General features: G+C 43.8%; 1 protein-coding gene across 1 annotated transcript in view; it reads left to right on the top strand.

Annotated features, from left to right (window-relative positions):
* Positions 1-26,513, top strand: part of LOC124777107 (dehydrogenase/reductase SDR family member 11-like) — a 48,818-nt gene extending 22,305 nt beyond the window's left edge. The window contains exons 2-6 of the mRNA XM_047252390.1: positions 7,073-7,235; positions 10,573-10,702; positions 15,222-15,351; positions 17,749-17,892; positions 26,276-26,513. Of these exons, the coding sequence (XP_047108346.1) occupies positions 7,073-7,235; positions 10,573-10,702; positions 15,222-15,351; positions 17,749-17,892; positions 26,276-26,320 (612 nt within the window). The 3' untranslated portion in view covers positions 26,321-26,513. The remainder of the gene's footprint in view (positions 1-7,072; positions 7,236-10,572; positions 10,703-15,221; positions 15,352-17,748; positions 17,893-26,275) is intronic.
* The last annotated feature ends 283 nt before the right edge of the window (positions 26,514-26,796 follow it).

Genomic DNA, 26,796 nt, shown 5'->3' with positions numbered 1-26,796 from the left:
TTTTAATGACCGTGACAACGGTCGCGGAAGCCTACGTTTACATTTCCGATACTTGTCTTCGTGCTTGTCAAACTCAACCCTGGCCAGCAAGATCGCCGGATCTCTCCCCAATTGAGAACTTTAAGAGCATTATGGGCATGGCCCTTCAGCCAGCTCGGGATTTTGACAACCTAACACGCCAGTTGGACAGAATTTGTCACGATATCCCTCAGAAGGACATCCAGCAAATGCGTCAGTGGCAAATAGAATAGCCGGCCGGGATGTCCGAGCGGTTCTAGGCACTACAGTTCGGAACCGCGCTACCGCTACGGTCGCAGGTTCGAATCCTGCCTCGGGCATGGATCTGTGTGATGTCCTTAGGTTAGTTAGGTTTAAGTAGTTCTAAGTTCTAGGGGACTGATGTCCTCAGAACTTAAGTCCCATAGTGCTCAGACTCATTTGAACCAAATAGAATAACTACTTGCACAAGGGCCAGAGTTGGACCAACGCGTTATTGACTTGTTGAGTTTGTGAAGCTCTTTCTCTTGCATAAATCATCCGACTTTTCTGGAATTGTCATCATTTGCTTGTCTGTACTAGTACATCACTTCTACCGACTTCCGGCGCGTTCGGATAATCCCTTGGTGGTGCTTCGTTTCTTTTTTTGTGTGTGTGTCTTATAGTGTATTAGAGCATCCCCTCTAGGTCCAGTTCACACAAATATTTAACAACCAAAACGTATTCCATCTAAACACACATAGGCCTTGCAGCGGCCCCACTGACAGTAGTAGATAGGAAATCACTGACTCCTCCAACTGCTGGCTCAGACTGGAGGTGAATCGCAACCAGAATGCAAGTGACTCTACAGCCAATGTTTTCGTCAAGTACCACAGGCACGATACTTTTCGTGTGCACTGCTGCTCAAGAGGACACACCACAGCGATTGTCCACTTGAGTGTATTAGCACAGCCACCTCTGGAGCCAAGACGCAAGTCGCCGTCCTTCTACTCCAAACAGGAACCCTTGTCCGCGCATTGACAACAAGGTTCGTTGACTGCTAGCTCTCGCCCGACTCAACCACCCTGTTCCACTGTTGGCCACGCGAACTTGCATCTCCGCCCTTACAGCTCTCGCCCATCTCAGTTGCTCCCTTCTTGTCCTTCCAGTGGCTCTGCACGGACTGCCTTCCTCTCCGGCCAAGGCTTCACACAGCTCGAGCGTGGCGACCTCTGACTGACTCGGTGACAGGAAGACTCATCGCAACGGACGGAAATGCAGTCTGTCGTAACTCACGGCACACTTGTACTAAACGACACATCCATTTATTATATTCCAAACAAGTTCTACATTTAAAAAAATAATTTATTCTCTGATGCTATGAAGACCAAGAATGAAATGTTTAGATTAAAAAGAGCGTAAGACAGGGATGTAGTCTTTCGCCCCTACCGCTCGATCTATACATCGAAAAAGCAATAATAGAAATAAGATATAGGCTCAGGAGTGGAATTAAAATTCATAGTGAAAGGATATCAGTTATATGATTCGCTGGTGACGTTGCTATTCTCAGCGAAAGCGTAGAAGAATTACATGATCTACTGAATGGAATGAACAGTCTAATGAGTGTAGAATATGAACTGACAAGGGAACCTCCCCATCGCACCCCGGTCAGGTTTAGTTATAAGTTGGCACGGTGGACAGGCCTTGAAAAACTGAACACAGATCAATCGAGAAAACAGGAAGAAGTTGTATGGAACTATGAAAAAATAAGCAAAATATACAAACTGAGTAGTCCATGCGCAAGATAGGCAACATCAAGAATTCTGTTAACTCAGGAGCGCCGTGGTCCCGTGGTTAGCGTGAGCAGCTACGGAACGAGAGGTCCTCGGTTCAAGTCTTCCCTCGAGTAAAAAATTTACTTCCTTCATTATCGCAAAGTTATGATCTGTCCGTTCGTTCATTGACGTCTCTGTTCACTGTAATAAGTTTAGTGTCTGTGTTTTGCGACTGCACCGCAAAACCGTGCGATTAGTAGACGAAAGGACGTGCCTCTCCAATGGGAACCGAAAACATTTGATCGCAAGGTCATAGGTCAACCGATTCCTCCACAGGAACACACGTCTGATATATTCTATACGACACTGGTGACGGCATGTGCGTCACATGACAGGAATATGTTGTCGACCCACCTAACTTGTGCACTTGGCGAATGGGTAAAAAGATTCTTCTACCTTGCCCGATTTAGGTTTTCTTGTGGATGTTTCGATGTTTCTTTAGGTGTGGCGTCCCCATACTACGGCGCAGTTACCTCGCATCGGACGGGCGGACGGACAGATAATAATTGTCTGAAAATAAAAAATTAAACTTTTCACTCGAGGGAAGGCTTAAACCAAGGAGCTCTCGCTCCGCAGCTGCTCACGCTAACCACGGGACCACGGCGCTCCTGAGTGTAGACTGTCCTTGATGTTGCTTATCTTGGGTATGGACTACTCAGTTTGCATATTTTGCTAATTTTTTTCATAGTTCCACACAACTTCTTCCTGTTTTCTCGATTGATCTGTGTTCAGTTTTTCAAGGCCTATCCACTGTGCCAACTTATAACTTAATCTGAGGGGGGTGCGATGGGGAGGTTCCCTTGTGAGAGTAAATCGAAGAAAGACGAAAGTAATGAGGAGTAGCAGAAACTTAACGTCAGAATTGATGGTCAGGAAGTAAGTGAAGTTAAGGAATTCTTCTACCTAGTCATGACAGACAGAGCAAGGGCGACATAAAAAGCAGACTGGCACTGGTAAAAAGGGCATTTCTGCCCAAGAGTAGTCTACTAGTGTCAAACATAGAGCTAAATTTGAGGAAGAAGCACAGCACTGTATGCTACAAAAACATGGACTGTGAGAAAATCGGAACAATAGAGAATCTAAGGATTTGAGATGAACCTCTACAGACGAGTGTAGAAAATTAGGTGGACTGATAAGGTAAAGAACGGGGAGGTTTTGTGCAGAATACCTCAAAATATGCTCATGTGAGTTATCACTTTTTTCAGCCGTCCCCTTCAATTACACTAAAGTACAAATAAATTAGCTGGCATAAACAGGATATTTCGCTATGACAATGCGCGGGAATCAGTGACGCAGCATGCAGGCTGCGAGCATAAAGAACTATCCTGTCGTTGGACAATCCCACCATAATAACATCTCGTAATACTGTCAAACACGCGTTGGCGATGTGTGCTCTAGCATTTCCCTCCCTGAAATAACTTTCTTTTCCTCAGTTATTAGATCTCTGAGGATAGGCTGCAATATATTGTTCGAGTGCCTACCAGAACTAGGCGGAAAAAAAATTATTGCAGTAATTTATATTACACTAATTACTGACCACAGTCAGATTTTTACATAATATAAATCCTCTACATGTAACTGATGAGGATTTTCAAAACTACAACGTTTACTTGGACCAGTGCTGTTTAAAATATGCCGTATGTAAATGATCCAGTAGAAAGCGTTGGATGCTCTTTAAGACTGTTCGCAGATGATGTGATTATCTATAACAAAATAGCAACGCCAGAAGGCAGTAGCGATTTTCAGAATGACGTTCACAGCAGTCTGATCAGTGGTTCAGGCTCTAGCAGTTGACCCCGAACGTAAATAACTGTAACTAGTTGCGCATACGTAGGACAAGAAAGCCAATACAGTACAACTACACTATTCGTGAGAGACTGCTGGAAACGATATCTAGGAGTAACTATCCAGAGGGACGTTTAGTGGAATGGTAGCATAAAACAATTGGAAGGAAAAGTGCGTGTCAGGCTGATATTCATGCGAATGTAGCTCACCCACGAAGGAAGTGGCTCATAATGCACTTCTTTGACCGATACTTGAGTGTTGTTCATCAATATAGGATCCTGACCAGGTAGGAACTGATAGAAGAGAGAGAGAGTATTAGCCCATGCTTTATTTAAGACATTATTATTTATGTGTGCAGGTTCAATAATTCATAATTTAAAGGATTCTCAGGATATTCGTTTTATAGGCTCAATTGTTAATTTTATACCTTTAACTTCTGTTTGTTTTAATGATTCTAGTTTATCTTTGTGTGGTATACCTTTTTTGGCAGGGTTTTATTCAAAGGACTTGATTCTTGAAATGGTTTGTTTAAGATGAATTAATTGTTTAATTTATTTTTCCTTATTTTTTTCTACTAGTTTAACTGTTTCTTATTCTTTTCGTTTATTTTATTATTCGATATCTGGGGATAATAATTTTTATTCTAGATTTTCGTTTGATGATAAGGGTTATTATACACTCCTGGAAACTGAAATAAGAACACCGTGAATTCATTGTCCCAGGAAGGGGAAACTTTATTGACACATTCCTGGGGTCAGATACATCACATGATCACACTGACAGAACCACAGGCACATAGACACAGGCAACAGAGCATGCACAATGTCGGCACTAGTACAGTGTATATCCACCTTTCGCAGCAATGCAGGCTGCTATTCTCCCATGGAGACGATCGTAGAGATGCTGGATGTAGTCCTGTGGAACGGCTTGCCATGCCATTTCCACCTGGCGCCTCAGTTGGACCAGCTTTCGTGCTGGACGTGCAGACCACGTGAGACGACGCTTCATCCAGTCCCAAACATGCTCAATGGGGGACAGATCCGGAGATCTTGCTGGCCAGGGTAGTTGACTTACACCTTCTAGAGCACGTTGGGTGGCACGGGATACATGCGGACGTGCATTGTCCTGTTTGAACAGCAAGTTCCCTTGCCGGTCTAGGAATGGTAGAACGATGGGTTCGATGACGGTTTGGATGTACCGTGCACTATTCAGTGTCCCCTCGACGATCACCAGTGGTGTACGGCCAGTGTAGGAGATCGCTCCCCACACCATGATGCCGGGTGTTGGCCCTGTGTGCCTCGGTCGTATGCAGTCCTGATTGTGGCGCTCACCTGCACAGCGCCAAACATGCATACGACCATCATTGGCACCAAGGCAGAAGCGACTCTCATCGCTGAAGACGACACGTCTCCATTCGTCCCTCCATTCACGCCTGTCGCGACACCACTGGAGGCGGGCTGGACGATGTTGGGGCGTGAGCGTTAGACGGCCTAACGGTGTGCGGGACCGTAGCCCAGCTTCATGGAGACGGTTGCGAATGGTCCTCGCCGATACCCCAGGAGCAACAGTGTCCCTAATTTGCTGGGAAGTGGCGGTGCGGTCCCCTACGGCACTGCGTAGGATCCTACGGTCTTGGCGTGCATCCGTGCGTCGCTGCGGTCCGGTCCCAGGTCGATGGGAACGTGCACCTTCCGCCGACCACTGGCGACAACATCGATGTACTGAGGAGACCTCACGCCCCACGTGTTGAGCAATTCGGCGGTACGTCCACCCGGCCTCCCGCATGCCCACTATATGCCCTCTCTCAAAGTCCGTCAACTGCACATACGGTTCACGTTCACGCTGTCGCGGCATGCTACCAGTGTTAAAGACTGCGATGGAGCTCCGTATGCCACGGCAAACTGGCTGACACTGACGGCGGCGGTGCACAAATGCTGCGCAGCTAGCGCCATTCGACGGCCAACACCGCGGTTCCTGGTGTGTCCGCTGTGCCGTGCGTGTGATCATTGCTTGTACAGCCCTCTCGCAGTGTCCGGAGCAAGTATGGTGGGTCTGACACACCGGTGTCAATGTGTTCTTTTTTCCATTTCCAGGAGTGTATTTCGTTTGGTATGATTGGTTTATTGTTTGTTGCTGTTTTTGGTGGTAGTCTTTTATCTTGATTAATTTTTCCTATTCCTCATATGATTGGTTTACCTTATTATTTAAAGTTTTTGACTATTACAGTTGTTGTTTTAGATGCTTATTTGGGTTATCTTATTTCTAAGTTTGATTTTTCTCATAATTTGTTTTCTTTAAGTATGCTTCCTTTTGTTAGATTTTCTGGTTCTATATGATTTATACCTTTTCTTTCAACTAAGTTTGTTAGATATATTCCTTTAAAATTAGGTTATTATTCATCGAAATCATTTGATTATGGTTGAGCTGGGTTATTTGGTGGCCAAGGTTTATATAGATTATTTATTTATTTAATTGGATATATTCAGGGTTGATATGATTCTAATAGATTTATCTTTTAACTTTTATTTTTTGAGTATTTATTTTAGTGATGTTGTTTTTCGTGTACTTAAACAGCTTATAATTAGAGCGTGACACTGAAGATGTTAAGGAAGTATTTTTACTTTTAGGTATTTATAAATATAGATATATTATTTTTACAGTGAAAATGTAATGTTTTATTTAAACTATATAAATTTTAGAAATGTTAACGGAATTTAACCGCTAATATAAAAAGTTAGCAGCTTTCATATTTGCTTTACATTTCCTTAATTGGAACTTTATAGTTCAATTATATTATTAACAGTAATACGCCCCTTTTTGGCTTCAATTAATAATTTCGTCATAGGATTGTTTAGTCAGTGCCAGAACGTTACCCGGATCCTCAACAAACTCCATTGGGAGACGTTACAAGAGACGCGTTGCGCATCATGGATAAGTTTACAACCGAAATTTCGAGAAAGCGCTTTCCGAGAAGAGTCTGACAGCATATACACCTCGCGTGATGACTACGCCGAGAAAATTAGAGAAATAAGAGCCAATACAGAGGCGTACCGACAATCATTTTTCGCGCTAGCAGTATGTGACTTGGTGAATGGACACACTACCGTTGATTTGTCAAGTTTCTGTTTGAATTCGCGAACAGCGGTGTTTGTAGCAGAGGCCACTGCCACAACAGTATGTCGAGTTTCACAGCGCAACGATTTTCCCTTTCCTCTTTCCAAGTCCACTCCTATCTCGTCTACTTCTTTCTCAGTTAAAACCGGTACGCCACCCGCCACAGTGTCCGCACAGACGGCCCAAGAGGCAGGCAACGACCGCAAGGCTGCCCACACAACAGAGCACCAGCGCTTGCACCGTGCATGAAACAACATGTCTAACATTCTGTAGTAGAGCAACGTATCAGGGCCATGTTTCATATCGCTGTGCCATTGTTGTCTTATGAAGCATTTACAAGCGTTCTTTGTGTTTTACCTTAGGTCCTTGAAGTGAAGGGGTCGCCAGGAAAACTGTACGCTCTTCAGGGAGACGTGGGAAAAGAAGAAAGCATCCTCTCAGCTTTCAAGTGGATTAGGGAAAACCTCAATGGAGTCGACATCCTGGTCAACAGCGCTGGTACCGACTACGACACTGATTTTATATGTATGTATGCAAATATTTCAGATTTTAAAGAATTTTCTTGAATTAATGTATAAATGATCAAAAATGTGAAAAATGCATTATCAAACTTCTTGGAAAGGTAAAACTGTTTACCGGACCAAGACTCGAAGTTGGGACCTTTGCCTTTCATGGGCAAGTGCTCCACAAACTGAAATGCCAAAGCGCGGCCTCCGAAACGTGAATGCATTTTCGGTAGCTCAATTGGCAGAGCAATTGCTCTCGAAAGCCAAAGGTCCCGAGTTCGAGTCTCGGTCCGGCGCACAGTTTTAATCCACCAGGAAGTTTCACATCAGCGCAGACACCGCTGCAGAGTGAAAATTCATTCTGAATGCATTATCAGCTACAGTAAAAATTTACTAATATTGCAGCGTATCTATACATTTTAATATCGACAAAGAAGTACGATACACGTCAAGACAAGGAGACGAATCAGACGTGTGTCGCCACTGCGAACAGAATTAACGCCTACTGGTCCGGCACTCTGGCCGGGTTGGGTGCAGCCTCAAGATCTCTCGTCCACACTCGTATGGTAAATGACAGGTTGACTTCCTGAGCTGTTATTCCACAGAAACACAATAAATGCTTAACACAATTTATATGATTCACAGGACGATCTCCTCTATTGTGGTGTGTGACAACTGTGGTGAAAATGACATTCAGATCTGTATTTAACATAAAAATGTCTGGTGAGTTACAAATTATGAATTGGAGATTGCGCCTCCTCAGTGATACCTATCGAAAGTAGCACAAATGCCAAATAAAAAAATGACTTAAAAATGTGTTTGTTTCGTGCAGTACCTAACGTGAAATCAACCTTCAGATAGGTACATGAAATTGCAATAGAAAACTAATGTCACTTCAATAGCTCGCTAATGCAATAAGCACGGCCCCTATGGCCACAGACCAAAATACACACTGTCTCTATCCGACGATAAAACACAATGTGACCTATACTTATCATGGCCACTTGCGTTCCATACACACAAGAAATTTTTAAGAAACAGCAACTACCACTAATTCGTAAAACCAGAAAATTCTAAATCTATAACTAAATTAAGAAATGACGTTCAAGTGATCCAGCTACCTTCAGCATGCCACTAAGCACCAAATCCAAACTTACAAATGCGAGGCGCTATTTCTAGCCACTTTAGTAACATAATTTCATGGCCGTCCCAGAACATAACTCGCCTTGCCACCACTGTAGTGAATGTTTTGCTGGCCACTAGCACGAGCAACTGCAACAGACAACAGTCCTTAAGTACACAATAATATTCACTATATATAGAAGGAGAACTCCACCACGAAAGCTTGGCGATTAACTTTTTCTTCTTCATGTGAAATTCACACGCCATCCATCCACATAGCTCTCGAGGTATTGGCAAATCCTGTTCGCCACTGGCCAGCCATGTCAATACAACTTTAATACTTTTCGGCAGCGGCCAATGCTTCTTCGTTGCTCCAACTCAACTGGTCCTCACGGCATACGGCCGTGCCACGTGACATCGTGTCGGCAACTCCCCACAACGACAACATCGAAAGCACGTCACGTCACAGACTGACTCGGCTCATGGGCGGACGCACCCTCCTCGACTTGAGCATGCGCGCCACCATAAAAATCCTGCTTCAAAGACGCAAAGAGAACAAGGCACATGGACAACGATCAAAGATGGAAGTAAGAAACGATATCGCCTGGCGCCAGAAACCCACCGGATCAATCTCCCCCCCGCAAAGATGACCGGGGGGGGGGGGGGGGGGATTGTTAGGAACCGCGGCAGACTGTGGGGTACCCCGGTTCCTGAGTTTAACCTGACTGAGATGCACCCTGGAATTACGGCCAGACGAGAGATCCTTGACTACAAGGTTGACTGGACTAATGATTTTCAGTATCCGGCACGGGCCCCTGAATCGTGGCATAAGCTTGCCTTTTGGACCAAAACCAGTACCGCCAGCAACATCCCTGACGAACACGAGATCCCCGACCTTACCCTGAAAGGGGCGCCTACCTTTGTTATACCAAGTGGCTTGGCGCCGGTGGGCCAGATCGATATTATTTTTACCCCGTTTCCAATTTTCCCGCAAAACTCGCCGGAGTAACCTGGCGTGGAAGAAGGTCGTTAATGTCCTATAAATTGGAGAGTGGCGAGTTCGGGACATAAGCAAACGTTAAACGGCTAGGCGCAGTGCCCGTGGACTCATGCCTGGCGAGTTGAAGGCTTGGCTTAGCCAGGGTAAGGTAGCATCCCAATGCGTAGGTGTTCGTGAATGATAAATGCAGAGAGCGGCCTTCAAATTCCGATTGACACCCTCCGCGAAGTATGACTTCAGATAATAGGGAGTAGTTGTGATGTGTTTGACACCATTAGCAAGGCAAAACCCTTTCAACACCTTAGATAAGAAGGTGGGAGCGTTGTTGGAGGGCCAAACCAGGAGATGATCCTAGACAGCTGTTGCACCGTAATTTCGGCAGTAACGCCACGAGTGGGCAGAACCCACGTGAAACGGGTGAAGGCATCAACAACAACCAGTATGTACCTGTTTCCTCTTTTAGTACGGGGCAGAGGGCCGATGTAATTGATAAAAATTCGATCCAGGGGGTACTCTTCCCTACCTGACTGTAACAACCCCTTGCTCGGACCCGCATCCGGTTTGGCACGCCTACATCGAACACAGTCCCATACGAATTGCCTAACGTCCCGGTAGAGCTTGGGCCAAAACATACTTTCACGAACGCGGTTCAGAGTTTTATAGAATCCTAAATGTCCCCCAACGGCTGAATCGTGAAAGTACCTAAGCACCATGCCAATTAACTCCTGAGGGACACATACCTTAAATTGATCCTGATCTTCCAGTCTACAGAGACTCCCCTTTCGAAGACAATAACCCGGGACAACCTCTCCATAAGCCAATTGTTGCCTGATGGGTCCCCAGCGCGGATCTTGGGCCTGTTTGGCGGCTAGGTCACAGAATAGCCCAGGAGTTTCGGACAGAAGAAAATTGGTCTCAAGGCTAGGTTCTACTGATTCCTCATCTTCCGGGGAATGGCCTCAAAATACGCGACTCAGAGCGTCGGCTACTTCATTCTCACTCCCTCTAATACGGCGAACCTTAAAACCAAAGTAACGAGTCATGAACAATGAAAATTCAACATTAGCACAACACGTACCACGGCTCCTTTTAACTTGTTCTTGATAGATTTCTTTTTTTAAGCATACTTTTATAACCTGCTTCTTGCTCTGAAATTGTTGCGCCAAACTGCGATTTAAATTATGTAACCATATTTAGAAAAGTGACTGATGTTCAACTGTGTTGACTTGTACAGCCGGTAAAACAGAACACTGGAGACAGATGTTTGAGGTGAACGAGCTTGGCCTGGCCATCTGTACTAGGGAGGCGGTCCAGGACATGATGAGGAGGGGCGTCGACGACGGCTTCATCATCCACATCAGCAGGTAGGAACCAGCGCTTACGTGGCGACGCTCGTAACACACACGCACACACACACACACACGTAAGCAAGTAGATGATGAGGCTCCTAAAGGCGACCGCCCCCCCTCCCCCCTCCCACACCTCCTACCCACACACACACACTTTCACGTAAGCAGGTAGGAGCCAGGACTTTGATGAGGCCCCTACAAGCGGCCACGCACACACACACACCACACACACACACACACACACACACACACACACACACACATATATATATATATATATATACAAACTTCTGTGAATAATTTGGTAAGTAGATGCTGCAGTAGTGACTGTAGTGGGACTAATTCTAGTAGTGATTCATCTGTCACCCAAGCAGTACTTTACATCCTTGTTGACATTTAGATATATACTACTTTTCTTCTTTTAGTGATACTAACGTTCCCAAAATTCTTGGTAACCAAAAATCAAATGCTTACTGACGTACAGAGTTCGCAATCTCGATACTGATGATGAACGTTGCTACACTCTTTGTTGTCATACGACGTCCGTATACATTTGTACATAAAGTGTGGGTGTCAATGGTACATTATGATATTTCACACAAGAAAGAAGTTCTTTTTCGACCTAGCTGCGTTTATTGATGCCAAATTTAAATACTTTCGATTTCAGTCCCAAGTGGTTCGAACTTCAGGCTTCTTACACGGATGCAAGACCTGATCTAAATCTGCAAAAAACGTCGTCTCTTGACACAGAGCAGGACAAAATTTATTAATGGGTCAACATAAGTCCTAAGAGTCCTTACTCATATCGACTGGCACACTCGAACTATTGTTGATTTAGATTGAAAATTGCGTACTTGTCAAGTGCTCGAAGTTGCAGCTATTAAAACAAAGATATTTTGACAACTAAGTTTTATATCGTTTCTTTTTCTGTAAAATATTGCTAAACACTATTGGTTGAGTTTCTGCTTCAGACCTAAAAATTGTAGGAAAGGCACTTTTATTTTCTTGTGAATACTCACTTGATCTGTATTAATTTTACAAATGAGACTGCACATGTCTCCCTGGCGTGTTTTATGGGCTGATAGCTTCTTGTCCGCAAAACCGTCGTAGGAATATCTTTAACTGAAGAGTAATTACTTTTGTGTACTTTTTCCGAGAGTATCGGTAGTAGATATATGGTTCTAATGTTGTATGTCACACACCAAGGATGCAAGATACAACGGAAAACGTACGTATATGTCCGTTAATTGGTTTAAAATAGTGTTAGTCGATCTGTTCGTACTAATTATTAAATCTTTCTGAATATCGCTGTTGATTAGTGTCTGAGTGGGAGTGGGAATTTTTTATCCTATGGTGAAAACGCTAGTGACAACATGTGTTACTTTGGAGCCAGGGAAGATGCCTGACATCAACAATTTTATTCCGTAATTCTCTTTAACACTTGCTGAATGATGCTGACACTAATAAAAAGTATCAAAATATCTACTGACAAGAGTATGATTCCGAACACTAACTTTTGATCCATGGTTATAGAATGTTACAGTCGACTATTAACGCTCTAAAACTCTTACGGATGAAATTAAAAGCGCACTGTAAACATAACGCATCGGCACCTTTCATACAACTTACAAGAAAAATGTGACCTGCACTATTTAATTACAGTTGCTAAAAATCTACCTGGTGAACAGTGTTTTACGGTATTTCTCGACAATACTGAGTTCGCATGGGAACGATCAATAAAGGTCGGGCACCTACGAGAGCTGCAGGAAGAATACTGGGAAAGTTTTCTTAACTATTTTGTTAAATAACTAGCTTATCGTTCGCTGCTTCGCTTGCATAGACTGTGTGGTATGCACTGAGGGTTTTTCTTTTTCATTAATCGAGTTTATAAGTTACTCACAAATTTTAGAACCTTCTAAACTTTTCACGCCAATTAAAGCCATAGAAGAATGGTTTTTTCCGATTCTACTTCCTCCCAAAAAGCGATTCTGGTAGCTGAGTCCAACGTTTTTGGTTAGTCATGACTTTTGCGTTCTTGCGGTGATATTTCAATAAAAACTTTCGTCCTCTAACACATATTTTTTTATACCTAATCGAGAAGTGAAGTAACAGTTTTCATAAAACTATATTCAAATTTTTTTTTAAATGACGAAATATTTTCTTAAAAATATTTATCCACTATTTCATACTTTGTGGGACTGGATTTTCAAAACCCGTGAAACATGTGATTTTTATTACTAACAGAGGACCCAAATACAAATTTTCGCAGATTTAGGTTTGAAACTGCTTTCATAATGAAATAATATCTTAAAATTTTCATCCCCAATTTCACCTCTTTAGGGGGCTGAATTTCCAAAACCACTGAAAGATGTTTCCTTTTTTTGCGTCTAAGCGAGATGTCAGTTATCAATTTTCATAGATGTAGCTTTAAAATGCGTTAGTAACTATATTTCGATGCCATAACCACCTATGAAATTTTCTATCATTTTTCTTAAAAAATAAGAGAAATGACAGTCTTTCCTCTTTTTCTCTTTCTTCGGGCCTCACTATTAGAATGTTGTTTCATTCTGGTACCATGATTTCTGTTGTACGCCATTTACGACTTTATTTTGGTTGTGAAGTGCATTACCCTGTCATTCCTGTAAAATGAAATATTTCGTATACTTTTGGCCTTTTAAATTAGTTAGGAGTAGTCAGTTTTGTGACGCAATGATCACTCGTCATAAGCGCGCTGTCGTTTTCACATTTCGACATTTGTAAATTGAACCTATATTTTTAACGATGTCTAATTGTAATTATTATTATTGTTATTATTACTGTGCAGGCTATTTCTTTGCACTGAAAACAATGACACAGTCTTACGTCACCAACGACCACTTCTGGTCCTGTAGCAAAACCCGCAAGAGTAAAGAAATAATCTCTTATAAATTCATTTTATACCACAAAAATAGTGTAAGGTTCAACGTCTTTTTCCTAATTTTCATAACTGTACGTTTTCTTTTCTCGTTGGCGTTGTGATTTGTCTTCCCTTCGTCAGCATGGTACATTCTTATTTAAATTTAAAAATCACAAAAATCCTCACTGGAGGGAGAGGATACATTACGGTTCTGAAATGAAACGTTATGAGGTATCTAGAACAGAATGGCTTCCCCTATTCTAATCGGCATGAGCCGGCCGCTGTGGCCGAGCTGTTCTGGGCGCTTCAGTCCGGAACTGCGCTGCTGCTACGGTCTCAGGTTCGAATCCTGCCTCGGGCACGGATGTGTGTGATGTCCTTAGGTTAGTTAGGTTTAAGTAGTTCTAAGTCTAGGGGACTGATGACCTCAGATGTTAAGTCCCATAGTGCTTAGAGCCATTTGAACCATTTTTTAAGTGGCATGGACTTCCGAACATCGGTCATGAGAACCCAACTCGCGCTTTTCTCACATAACATCGCGAAAACGGATTGGACCAACGAGACGCATGCTATTTTTATTACCTTCTGGAAAGCATTTCACGTTGTATCGCACCAGCACTTATTACAGAAAGGTCGGCAATATGGAGTATCAAACGATATTTGTGAAAGGATTAAGAATTGTTTGGTGAGGAGGTTCCAACATGTTGGGTAGAGAGTCATCTACAGATGTAAAAGTAACTTCAGGTCTGCCCAGAGAAGTGCGTTGGGATCCTTGCTATTCGCGTTATTTATTGATGATCTGGGAGACATTACCGTAATCTCACACTTTCTGCAGATGAGGCAGTTATCTGAAACGACGTACTACCTGAAAAGAAACGCCAGAAATGTCCAGTAGGATACTGATAAGGTTTCAAAGAGGTGCCATGATTGGTTACTTGCTTTAAATATTGAAAAATATAAAACTGTGCACTTTACAAAATGCATAAACAAAATATCCTATGAGTACAATTACTATGAGTCACAGCTGGAAACAGTCGACTCATACAAATATCCAATGTTATTTATAATTCGTCTTGATTGCAAAAAATGTTTATTCACATGTCCAGTTTCGGTTCCTCTAGAACCATCTTCAGATCTGCAATTGCGGTTACAGTAGTAACCCGTCCATACACAGCAACCTTCGCATGCTGCGGTTATCCTATCAGACATTATGTCTGTTTTTTAAAATCATACAAATATCTTGATGTAGGAATTTGTCGTGATATGAAAAGGAATGATAGCATAGGCTCAGTAGGAGATAAAGCAGGTGGCAGACTTCTTTCTTGCAAGGACGATGAAACAGCCGAACTGTTGGGCACGTGAAGAAAGACACAGACTATCCCGCGAAAGACTAGCTATAAAATTTCAAGAGCCAATGTTGAGGAGTCTAGGAATACACTAGCACCCCCGACGTATCATTGTCATAGGTACTGCGAAGACAAGGCTAGATTAATTACGGCTCGTGTAGAGGCAGACTGGAAGTCAATCTTGCCGTCCGCCTTTGCTCTGCCATTAATTTCACAGTAGTTTGCAGAATGGGAACTTGATACGGGGCAACCTGAGCTTCGGCGACGCTGTATGAGTGACTTTCCTTTCCAGTATTTCGGCCCATATCCCGACGCTGAGTGACGGCCTCGGTATGCACTCAGCCAACAAGTCAGCCGTGAGGGTCATGGCTGAAGGACTCAGGAAGGACCTCGTCGCCAAAAAGAGCAACATTCGTGTTGGAGTAAGACAACATTTCTCGTACTGTCAGTAACATATACGTACCTAGAAATTCTTTGATTAATATTTTGTCACTGTGGTCTTCAGTCCGAAGACTGGTTCTGTGCAATTATCCACGCTAAACTATCCTGAGCACTTGCCTGAACAACTACTGCAACCAACATCCGTTTTAGGAAGAATGTTGTAGTAAAGCTTTTTTCTTCCTCTACAATTTTTACCAACATACACTTTCCTCCTTTCTGTGTCTCAGAATGTGTCCTGGGCGTCCTGTCACGGTTCGCGCGGCTCCTCCCGTCGGAGGTTCGAGTCCTCCCGCGGGAATGTGTGTGTGTGTGTGTGTGTGTGTGTGTGTGTGTGTGTGTGTGTGTGTGTGTGTGTGTGTGTCTGTGTGTGTGTGTCTGTGTGTGTGTTGTCCTTAGCGTAATTTAGTTTAAGTTAGATTAAGTACTGTGTAAGATTAGGGACCGATAACCTCAGCAGTTTGGTCTCATAAGATCTTATCACAAATTTCCAAATTTTCCAATGTGTCCGATCAATAATTCCGTTCTTTTAGTTAACCTGCGTCATGCATTTCATTTTTCTCCAGTTCGACTCGTTATCTCGTTATTAGTTATCCGAACCACCCGTCCAGTGTTCAACATTCTCCTGTACCACCACATTTCAAAAGCGTCTGTTCTCTTCTTGCAATTGCTGTTTAATATGCACGTATTGCTTCCATAAAAAGCCACATTCCAGACCAGTACCTACAGAAAATACTTCCTAACATTTTAATCTATATTAAATGTTAAAACAGATTTCTGCTTTTCGGAAATGCCCTCCTTTCTATCGGCAGTCCGCATTTTGTATTTTCTCTACTTCGGCCATCGCCAGTCATTTTGGTGCCCAAATAAAACTCATCTACTGCTTTTAGTGTCTCACGCCCTAATCCAATTTCTTCAGCATCGCCTGCTATAATTCGACAACGTTCTATTACTTGTTCTCGTTTTGTGTTTTCAAAATACTATCCATTCCGTTAACTGCTCTTCCAAGACTTCTGCTGTTTCTGACAGAATTATGATGTCATCGCTAAACGTCAAAGTTTTTATTTCTTCATCCTGAAGTTTGGCTTCATCTCTTTCATCGACCCTTTTTAACTTCTGCTTCCCTTTCATGTCCTTCGTCTCTTATAACTGCAGTCTGGCTTCTGTACAAGTTGTAAATAACATTTTGCTCCTTGTATTTTATTCCCGCTACTCTCAGAGTTTCAAATAGTGTATTCCAGTAAATAATGTCAAAATATTCTATGAATGATATATAGGCAGACTTGTCTTTCTTCAGGCTATCTTGTAGGACACGTCGTAAAGTCAGTATTCCCACGCGTTTCCTCCACCTTTCCGGAATTCAAACTGACCTTCCACGAGGATGGCGTCTACCAGGTTTTCAATTCTTCCGTAAATAATTTGCACTCGTGTTTTGCAACCATGACTTATTGAAATGATGGTTCGGTAATATTTGATACTGTCAGTTACTGCTTTCTGTGGCACTGGAATAATTTTCCTACATTTGTGTAATTTATTGAGTTTTATTCTGGAATTCATAACCAATAAATTATGGTCGTAATCCACATACGCATCGTGTTTCCAAGTATGTGTCTTACCATTGTAATCTACAATTAAGTGATATATCGGCTGTAAAATAAGTTCCACCTTCTTAATGAGCACAATAACATAATTTTGGTAATTGTAAGTTTTGCCAACAACGTTACATATGAACAGGGAAAAATATATTTTGCATTAATAGACAAGTAGTAGACAAGTACATACGTAACAAAACTGTGTGCTATATGGAGACTCTAAGCCACAAATTTGACCTTCCCATGGGAAAGGTGACTTAAAGTCTCCGTCTCAGACATAATTTTGTCAAAATCGCTAAGCGTAGGTATTACTCTGGCTTAGAAGAAAAGATTTCAGCTCAAGTATAGGTATGTTTAGCAAAAAGGTACTTTTCCTACGGTAGGTATGATAACAAATCATGCTGTCGTCCTGTGACTGATTTAAATTGGCTTGGATTAAAAAAGAATATGGACACCATTCATTAAAAAAATTATTATTATTAAAGAATTAATCAATATAAAGATTGGTTAATAATAACATCTTGCTAAATTCCTGTTGTCCTCCGCCAAGCCTCTTTATCCAGCGCATCTTCCTGTCGATGCTGCGATTTTCCATTACACCATTCATGTGGTCTGTCCAAGAACGTTGTGGTCTTCCGCGCTTACGCGTGTAGAATTCTGTAACCATTAAAAATTGCAATATTTTTTATGATACATAACAAAATTCCTTCGTATGCAAAATAGAATTACAAACATCCCCTTATCATTGTACATATATGGAACACTAACAATTAATTCCTCTATTTGCAGCAAATTTCTCCAGGGGTCGTGAAAACCAATGCGATGAACCAGTCTGAAAGGTGGGCACAGACGTTCAAGACAATGCCTTACTTGGAAGCGGAAGACATAGCAAAAGCCGTGGTCTACATGCTTTCTCAGCCCCCAAGGGTTCAGGTGAGTTTCCTACTGCTACTGCAAATTACCTTATTTCAGAAATGCTCGAAAATTTTCATTTAATTTTTTTAAATACTGCAGGTATGTGTAGGTTAAAGTTTACTTATAGAACTGGTAATTATGGAGATGGTAGTCGTGCAGTATTTACGCAAGCAGCAAACGAAGTTCAGTGACCGCCAAGGGAAGTCGACAGTGAGTTATTGACAACAGTGTGAGAAAAGAGGACCAATTCTGCTAGTTGGCCTTCGCCATCGTAACAGGGATATGGCTGCGTGCCATTGTCGCAGATTTGTGATAGCGGAGTTTTGAGACAGGCGAAAGGAAATAGCAAGGACAAAAGAAAGAGGAATGTGGGAAGATGACATTGGAGCAGGGAATAAGGTAAAATTGTGGATGAAGAAGAAGAAGAAGAAGAAGACTGGAATGGATTTGATGGCACTAAGATGGGGTGGTACAAAAATGTATGAAATGGAATCATCAAGAAATTGGGATATAACTGTGTTGAGCAATAGTTGACAAAGACCTAACTTTCCCTTGTGAGCAGACGCTTGTTTGTTATTTTCGGCTACTCTTTTTTTTTACCAAGTGAGCCGACACAAGTGTAAATAGTACGTTTCGCATTTGTTGTTTTGTTTGACACAGATTTGCACTGATCAACGATGAAACAAAGAAAACGGAATCGAGTGATTATTGCAGCCATTGCGGGGGTCTGTATTTTGTTCTATGCTTTGAACACTTTCATGCAAAAGATGGACGTGTATCTCCCACTCCACTGTAAAATTTGTTTGGTCTTAACAAACAAATACAGAGGTGGAACAGCTATGAGGTTTAAAAAAAAGAACGGGATAAACACGAAAGGTTGAAGGAATTGGAACAATGTCGAAGTTTGCCCTCGGTGCCAGTTTCAGTAGTTGTGCTGGGCAAGTAGTTCATAATGAGATATTAAAGATATAGTTTGTCTGTCAACACATTCCGACACAGCCGCTTGTGCTAGCAAGAGAAGAGAAAAAGGGGCTCTGAGCACTATGGGACTTAACATCTATGGTCATCACTCCCCTAGAACTTAGAACTACTTAAACCTAACTAACCTAAGGACATCACACAACACCCAGTCATCACGAGGCAGAGAAAATCCCTGACTCCGCCGGGAATCGAACCCGGGAAACCGGGCGCGGGAAGCGAGTACGCTACCGCACGACCACGAGCTGCGGACGAGAAGAGAAGACAAGAATGGAGTATGGTTTCATAACTCAACGATCAGTTAAAAACATCAATAACCCGTCAATTAGCGAAATGGCAAATGCTTTCGGAGTTTTTCGTCGGATCTTAGGCACGATATCTCCATTTTGCTGACTAGGAGATACGTAACTATTGAGCTGTAAAATACATGGACTTAGAAGTACGGTTGCTGGAACTTTAATAGTGGCAACTATCTATTTACAGCTCAAAGTAGTCACCAGTATTGTGTATAACACGTTGCCAGCGATGTGGAAGTCGTAGGATACTCTTAGCAGTGCCAGTTGTGTTGACAGTTCGAGCGGCGCGCTCTATTGCCCGACGAATTTGTAGCAGTTCTGAAGCGAATGTCGTGAAATGTTTCCTTCAGTTTAGAAATCGAGTTGAACTCACGAGGGCGTGTCATCACTTCTGTCTCTAAGCTGGTCGTAGGTTGTGTTCCAAAAATGTTCAGCATAGAGACAGAAGTGATGACACTTTCTGCAGGACCTGACCATCGTTTTGCAGGACAATGCTCAAGCACGTATAGTGCGAGCTGTTACTGATTTGTTTGACTGATGGGGCGGCTAAGTGCTATACCACCGACTGCACTTCCCTGACTCAAGCCCTTGTGAGTTCAACTCGATTTCTAAACTGAAGGAAACACTTCAGGGCATTCGCTTCAGAACTGCTACAAATTCGTCAGGCAATAGACCTCGACGCTCGAACTGTCAACATAACTGGCACTGCTAAGAGTATCCCACGACTTCCACATCGCTGGCGACGGGTTATACACAATGATGATGACTATTCTGAAGGTCAGTAAAACTTTGAAACAAGTATCTATTTTGTACGACCCGTAAATAAATAGTTGCCTCTATTAAAGTTCCAACCCTCATATTTCCAACAACTTTGTAAGAGTTATAATGGCACTTTTTGTTCTAAAGCCTGCCGACACACAAAACCTCATAGAGGGTAGGTAGAAATAGCATAATTTTGTGTAAAATCGCGAAGACAATTTTTCTCCGTCAGTGTAATGTTAGTAAAATGTGATTCTGCTAGAGCAATAATATAACTGGTTTTATTCTTCTGTGAAATAAGAATAAAAATAAGCTAAATTTAAGAAAGCCACAACCCATTTATCAATCAGAAAAAATGGTTCAAATGGCTCTGACCACTATGGGTTTTAAGGTTCAGGTAGCAAACCAATTAAGTTCCTATAAGAGCATCCTGATGTACACTGAGGTGACAAAATCCATGGGATAGCGATATGCACATATAGAGATGGCGGTAATACCGCGTTCGCAAGGTATGAAAGGGCAGTGCACTGGAGGAGCTGTCATTTGCACTCGGGTGATTTGCTTGAAAAGATTTCCGACGTGGTTATGACCGCATGACGGGAATTAATAGACTTTGAACGTGGAAAGATAGTCGGAGCTAGACGAATAGGCCATTCCATTCCGGAAAACGTTGGGGAATTCAATATTCCGCGATATGTGGTGACAAGACTGTGCCGAGAATACCACATTTCAGGCATTACCCCCCACCACGGACAACGCAGTGTCAGTGCCAGTGCTAACAGACAAGTAACAGTCCATGAAGTAACAGCAGAAATCAGTGTGGGCGTACGACGAACTATCCGCTAGGAAAGTGCGGCGAAATTTGGCGTTAATGGGCAATGCAGCAGATGACCGATGCGAATGCCTTTGCTAAAAGCACGACATTGCTTGCAACGCCTCTCCCGGATGCGTGACCGTTTCGGTTGGACGTAGACGTCTGGAAAACAGTGACCTGGTCAGATGAGTTTCGATTTCTGTTGGAAAGTGGTGATGTTAGGGTTCGACTGTGGTGTCAACAGGGCACAGTGCAAGCTTGGTGGTGGCTCCATAATGATGTGAGCTGTGTTTACGTGGAGTGGACTGGATCCTCTGATACAAGTGAACCATTATTGACAGGAAATGGTTATGTTCGGCTACTTGGAGACCATTCTCGGACTTCATGTTCCCAAAAAACGATGGAATTTTTATTGATGATAATGCGTCATGTCACTGGCCACAATTGTTCGCAATTAGTTTGAAGAACCTTCTGGACGAATGACTTGACATGCCAGACCATTCGACACGAATCCCATCGAACATTTACGGGGCATAATCGAGAGGTCACTTCGTGCACAAAATCCTGTACCGGCAACACCTTAGCAAATATGTGCGGCTATAGAGGCATCGTAACTCAATATTTCTGCAGGAGACTTCTAACGACTAGTTGTGTCCACGCGACGTCGAGATGCTGCAGTACATCGGGCAAAAGGAAGTCTGACACGATATTAGGAGCTACCCCATGAATTTTGTAACCTCAGTGTCATAGCTCCTTACGTGGGTATCATAAAACCGATCGCTCGATGAAAGATACGTATGAAAAGACTGGAAAGTTTAGCAGGTCATACCAATACTCAAGAAAGAAAATGGGAGTAATCCGCTGATTTAGAGACCCATGCCAGTAGCATACTTTTACTGCAGGATTTTGGAACGTATGTTATTTCGAACATTACACTCATGCTCATAAATTAAGGATAATTGCAGAATGCGGTGCCACACAACGTGGCACTACACACAACTGTCGCTAATAGGATAGGCACATAGGGAACACACACGACACAGATCTGTAAGTCCACGGTATTACTGATAAATTGAGAAAACCGTCCCGAAACACATGTGCTACAAAACACCACTGTTTCCTGCGCATGTACCCCGACATCAATATGGGATATCATCACCATGCACAAGTACACAGGCCGCACAACGGGTTGGCATGCTCTGGATCAGCTGGTCGAGCACCAGTGCCTGTCGGAGCTACTGAAGTGTCCTAGGGGTTTGAAGACGTGCAGCGATACGTCGACCGAGAGCATCCCAGACGTGCTCTATGGGGTTTAGGTCCGGAGAACAGGCAGGCCACTCCATTCGCCTGATATCTTCTGTTTCAACGTAATCCTCGATGATGGCAGCTCGGTGGGGCCGTGCTTTATCATCCATCAGGAGGAAGGTGGGACCCACTGCACCCCTGAAAAGGTGGACATACTGGTGCAAAATGACGTCCCGATACACCTGACCTGTTACAGTTCCTCTGTCAAAGACATGCAGGGGTGTACGTGCACCAATCATAATCCCACCCCACACCATCAAACCACGACCTCCATACAGGACCCTTTCAAGGACATTAAGGGGTTTGTATCTGGTTCCTGGTTCACGCCAGATGAAAACCCGGCGAGCATCACTGTTCACTCTATACCTAGACTCGTCCATGAACATAATCTGGAACCACTGTTCCAATGATCATGTACTGTGTTCTTGACACGAGGCATTATGGGCTCTCCTGTGACCAGGGGTCAGTGGAATGCACCTTGCAGGTCTCCGGGAGAATAAATCATCTCTGTTCAGTCGTCTGTAGACTGTGTGTTTGGAGACAACTGTTCCAGTGGCTGCAGTGAGGTCCCGAGCAAGGCTACCTGCAGTACTCCGTGGCTGTCTGCGGGCACTGATGGTGAGATATTGGTCTTCTCGTTGTGTTGCACACTGTGGACGTCCCGTACTGTAGCGCCTGGACACGTTTCCTGTCTCCTGGAATCGTTGCCATAATCCTGAGATCACACTTTGTGGCACACGGAGGGCCCGTGTTACGACTTGCTGTGTTTGACCAGCCTCCAGTCTCCCTAGTATTTTACCCCTCATAACGTCATCAATATGTGTTCTTTGAGCAATTTTCCACACACAGTCACCATTAGCACGTCTGAAAACGTCTGCACACTTACTCGCTGCACCGTACTCTGACGTGACCAACACACCTCTGCATATGTGGAGTGGTGCCAGCGCCACCGTGCGACGACCGCGGGTCAAATGCACCGCATTGTCATACCCCGAGGTGAGCGTCTAGCTCATACAAAAGGAACAAGGATAGGCTCTCTGAACTAAAGCACGAATGATGCTGTCTGAGCCGTGACTAGGCGGCATCTGCGTAGTGTCATGCGGCGAAGAGGCTCCAGGTGCGGGTGGATTGTGCGGCTGCCACCGGCTGCCCTGCATCGTGGCGGCAGAGGGCGCTCTTGGTACGGAGTCACTGTTGAGGGGCAGCTCATTTGGGTCCGCCAGGTCCTGCGCGACCACTGTAGTCTTCTGACGGAAATTCGCAATTCCGTTCGAACTTTGAGACGTAGGGCGGTACTGATACGTGATAGAAGGTTGAATGTAGGTGCAACCAACGGTAAATAATGTATCCCAACTGCATCGATTAAATTTCGACTGAAAAAGTTTATTGTCTTTAAAATTCATACATAGGCTAGCAAAAGTGTCTGTGTACGTAAGTGATTTGTAAAAAGCTCGAGCTCCCAATATAGTGGCTGGTGAACACACTACGTGAAAGTAAGAAATACAATAGCGGAAAAAACAGTGCTCACAGTTAGAAATTAACAGAAACTAAGCACACAATCTTATATATAACAACAGTCTAACTGGCGCACGATACACTAAATACAAGTTTTGATCAGTTGAAGAAACTATTCGAAGTCCCACACTGGCAAAATGGGGCAAATTCCAGACTCACTGCACAAATTCAGAGTCCAAATCAACTTCAGACGCAAAATTAAAGGTTCTGCTGAACTGTTGACAGAAATAAATCAGAGTCCTGGCTATTGCATCAAAACTCTAAGCGCCAACAAACCTGTGCAAAATACACTCCTGGAAATGGAAAAAAGAACACATTGACACCGGTGTGTCAGACCCACCATACTTGCTCCGGACACTGCGAGAGGGCTGTACAAGCAATGATCACACGCACGGCACAGCGGACACACCAGGAACCGCGGTGTTGGCCGTCGAATGGCGCTAGCTGCGCAGCATTTGTGCACCGCCGCCGTCAGTGTCAGCCAGTTTGCCGTGGCATACGGAGCTCCAGCGCAGTCTTTAACACTGGTAGCATGCCGCGACAGCGTGGACGTGAACCGTATGTGCAGTTGACGGACTTTGAGCGAGGGCGTATAGTGGGCATGCGGGAGGCCGGGTGGACGTACCGCCGAATTGCTCAACACGTGGGGCGTGAGGTCTCCACAGTACATCGATGTTGTCGCCAGTGGTCGGCGGAAGGTGCACGTGCCCGTCGACCTGGGACCGGACCGCAGCGACGCACGGATGCACGCCAACACCGTAGGATCCTACGCAGTGCCGTAGGGGACCGCACCGCCACTTCCCTGCAAATTAGGGACACTGTTGCTCCTGGGGTATCGGCGAGGACCATTCGCAACCGTCTCCATGAAGCTGGGCTACGGTCCCGCACACCGTTAGGCCGTCTTCCGCTCACGCCCCAACATCGTGCAGCCCGCCTCCAGTGGTGTCGCGACAGGGGTAAATGAAGGGACGAATGGAGACGTGTCGTCTTCAGCGATGAGAGTCGCTTCTGCCTTGGTGCCAATGATGGTCGTATGCGTGTTTGGCGCCGTGCAGGTGAGCGCCACAATCAGGACTGCATATGACCGAGGCACACAGGGCCAACACCCGGCATCATGGTGTGGGGAGCGATCTCCTACACTGGCCGTACACCACTGGTGATCGTCGAGGGGACACTAAATAGTGCACGGTACATCCAAACCGTCATCGAACCCTTCGTTCTACCATTCCTAGACCGGCAAGGGAACTTGCTGTTCCAACAGGACAATGCACGTCCGCATGTATCCCGTGCCACCCAACGTGCTCTAGAAGGTGTAAGTCAACTACCCTGGCCAGCAAGATCTCCGAATCTGTCCCCCATTGAGCATGTTTGGGACTGGATGAAGCGTCGTCTCACGCGGTCTGCACGTCCAGCACGAACGCTGGTCCAACTGAGGCGCCAGGTGGAAATGGCATGGCAAGCCGTTCCACAGGACTACATCCAGCATCTCTACGATCGTCTCCATGGGAGATAGCAGCCTGCATTGCTGCGAAAGGTGGATATACACTGTACTAGTGCCGACATTGTGCATGCTCTGTTGCCTGTGTCTATGTGCCTGTGGTTCTGTCAGTGTGATCATGTGATGTATCTGACTCCAGGAATGTGTCAATAAAGTTTCCCCTTCCTGGGACAATGAATTCACGGTGTTCTTATTTCAATTTCCAGGAGTGTATTATCAAGGGTCGCGACTGAAGACACAAGAAAATCTCTTATCATCGGAAACGTGTACAGGTGATATACCACACAGACCAACATAGCTGTTGCCTCTTCAGCTTCATACCAAACCGTGAGCGACTGCGAGATGGCTGTCGCTCTTTTAAGACCCCAGACCTCCCCCTAATGGAAACACCCTGAATCTACGTTACTTAATATGTTGTACATTCAACAACCAGATTCACAACTTTTAATACATGTATGATATCTAAAATTTGTTCCATTAGCTGTGCACTAAAATTCTAAACAAGACAGAAACCATACGCTTAATTTTACGTGCACTAGTTAGCCCAAAATTTACAGTTAAATTAATGCAAAGGTTTGGTGCTGTGCTGAAAATCATTTCATAATCTCTGTGCTGTAACTTATTACAGTAAATATGCACATGGCGCCATATTCTTATGGGATTTTTCCTCTCTTTCCATTGAACTACTCAGAAGTATGCTAGGTAAAGTTAATTTTAGCTTGCAGGCGAAACTACGCAAATAAGTAAACAGCAAATTAATAGAATGAAAACCTTACGGACCAGATGTTGGACGAGGTTTGTCATTATGTCCACCAAGACATGCTGCCTTGCTAATGGCATATGTATCTTGTATTAAATTAGATGCAGATTTTAATTAAAGTTAAATTAAAAAGTGTCTCACAGCTCAATTAATTATGATATGATACATGTCAGTAGTTCAATCAAGGTGCGTTACTAAGAGCTACAATTAGTGTTTGATCTCTTTTGTAAATAAGTATTACTAAAGTTATTAATTACATGCTGAAGTTCAGGTACATACATCTTCTCGGGGCCAATGAGCAGATAGAAAATTTTACTGCTATCAGAGATACCGAAGGGGGCTATAGGTAAAAAACGTCCACTACTCCTGCTCTAAGCCAATGAAAAAAGAGCAGCTATGAAAACCGAATGTATTTGGCATTATCATTAATTTCTTCCTTACTTCTCCTCTTAACTAGTGTGTTTAATTTGTTTCAGGTTCACGACATCATTATCCGGCCAACAGGAGAATTTTACGAGTGATTTTGCACTGACTGTTTCTTTCAGTGTACTGTAATTTCTGATTTTAAGGTTAACAAAACATGCGTATGTAGTACACTGAAGAGCCAAAGAAACTGGTACACCTGCCTAATACTGCGTAGGGCCCCCGCGAGCACCCAGAAGCGCCGCAACACGACGTTGCATGGACTCGACTAATGTCTAAAGTAGTGCTGGAGGGAACTGACACCATGAACCCTGCAGGGCTGTCCATAAATCTGTAAGAGAACGAGGGGGTGGAGATCTCTTCCGAACAGCACGTCGCAAGGCATCCCAGATATGCTCAATAATAAAACTTCCTGGCAGATTAAAACTGAGTGCCGGACCGAGACTCGAACTCGTGACCTCTCGGTCCGGCACACAGTTTTAATCTGCCAGGAAGTTTCATATCAGCGCACACTCCGCTGCAGAGTGAAAATTTAGTTCTGGATGCTCGATAATGTTCATGTCTGGGGAGTTTG

The sequence above is a fragment of the Schistocerca piceifrons genome, chromosome 2, assembly GCF_021461385.2.
Source record: "Schistocerca piceifrons isolate TAMUIC-IGC-003096 chromosome 2, iqSchPice1.1, whole genome shotgun sequence".
In the NCBI taxonomy this organism is placed as follows: domain Eukaryota; kingdom Metazoa; phylum Arthropoda; class Insecta; order Orthoptera; family Acrididae; genus Schistocerca; species Schistocerca piceifrons.
Note: the sequence above shows the minus strand (reverse complement) of the source record. Positions and strands in the feature narration are given on the sequence as shown.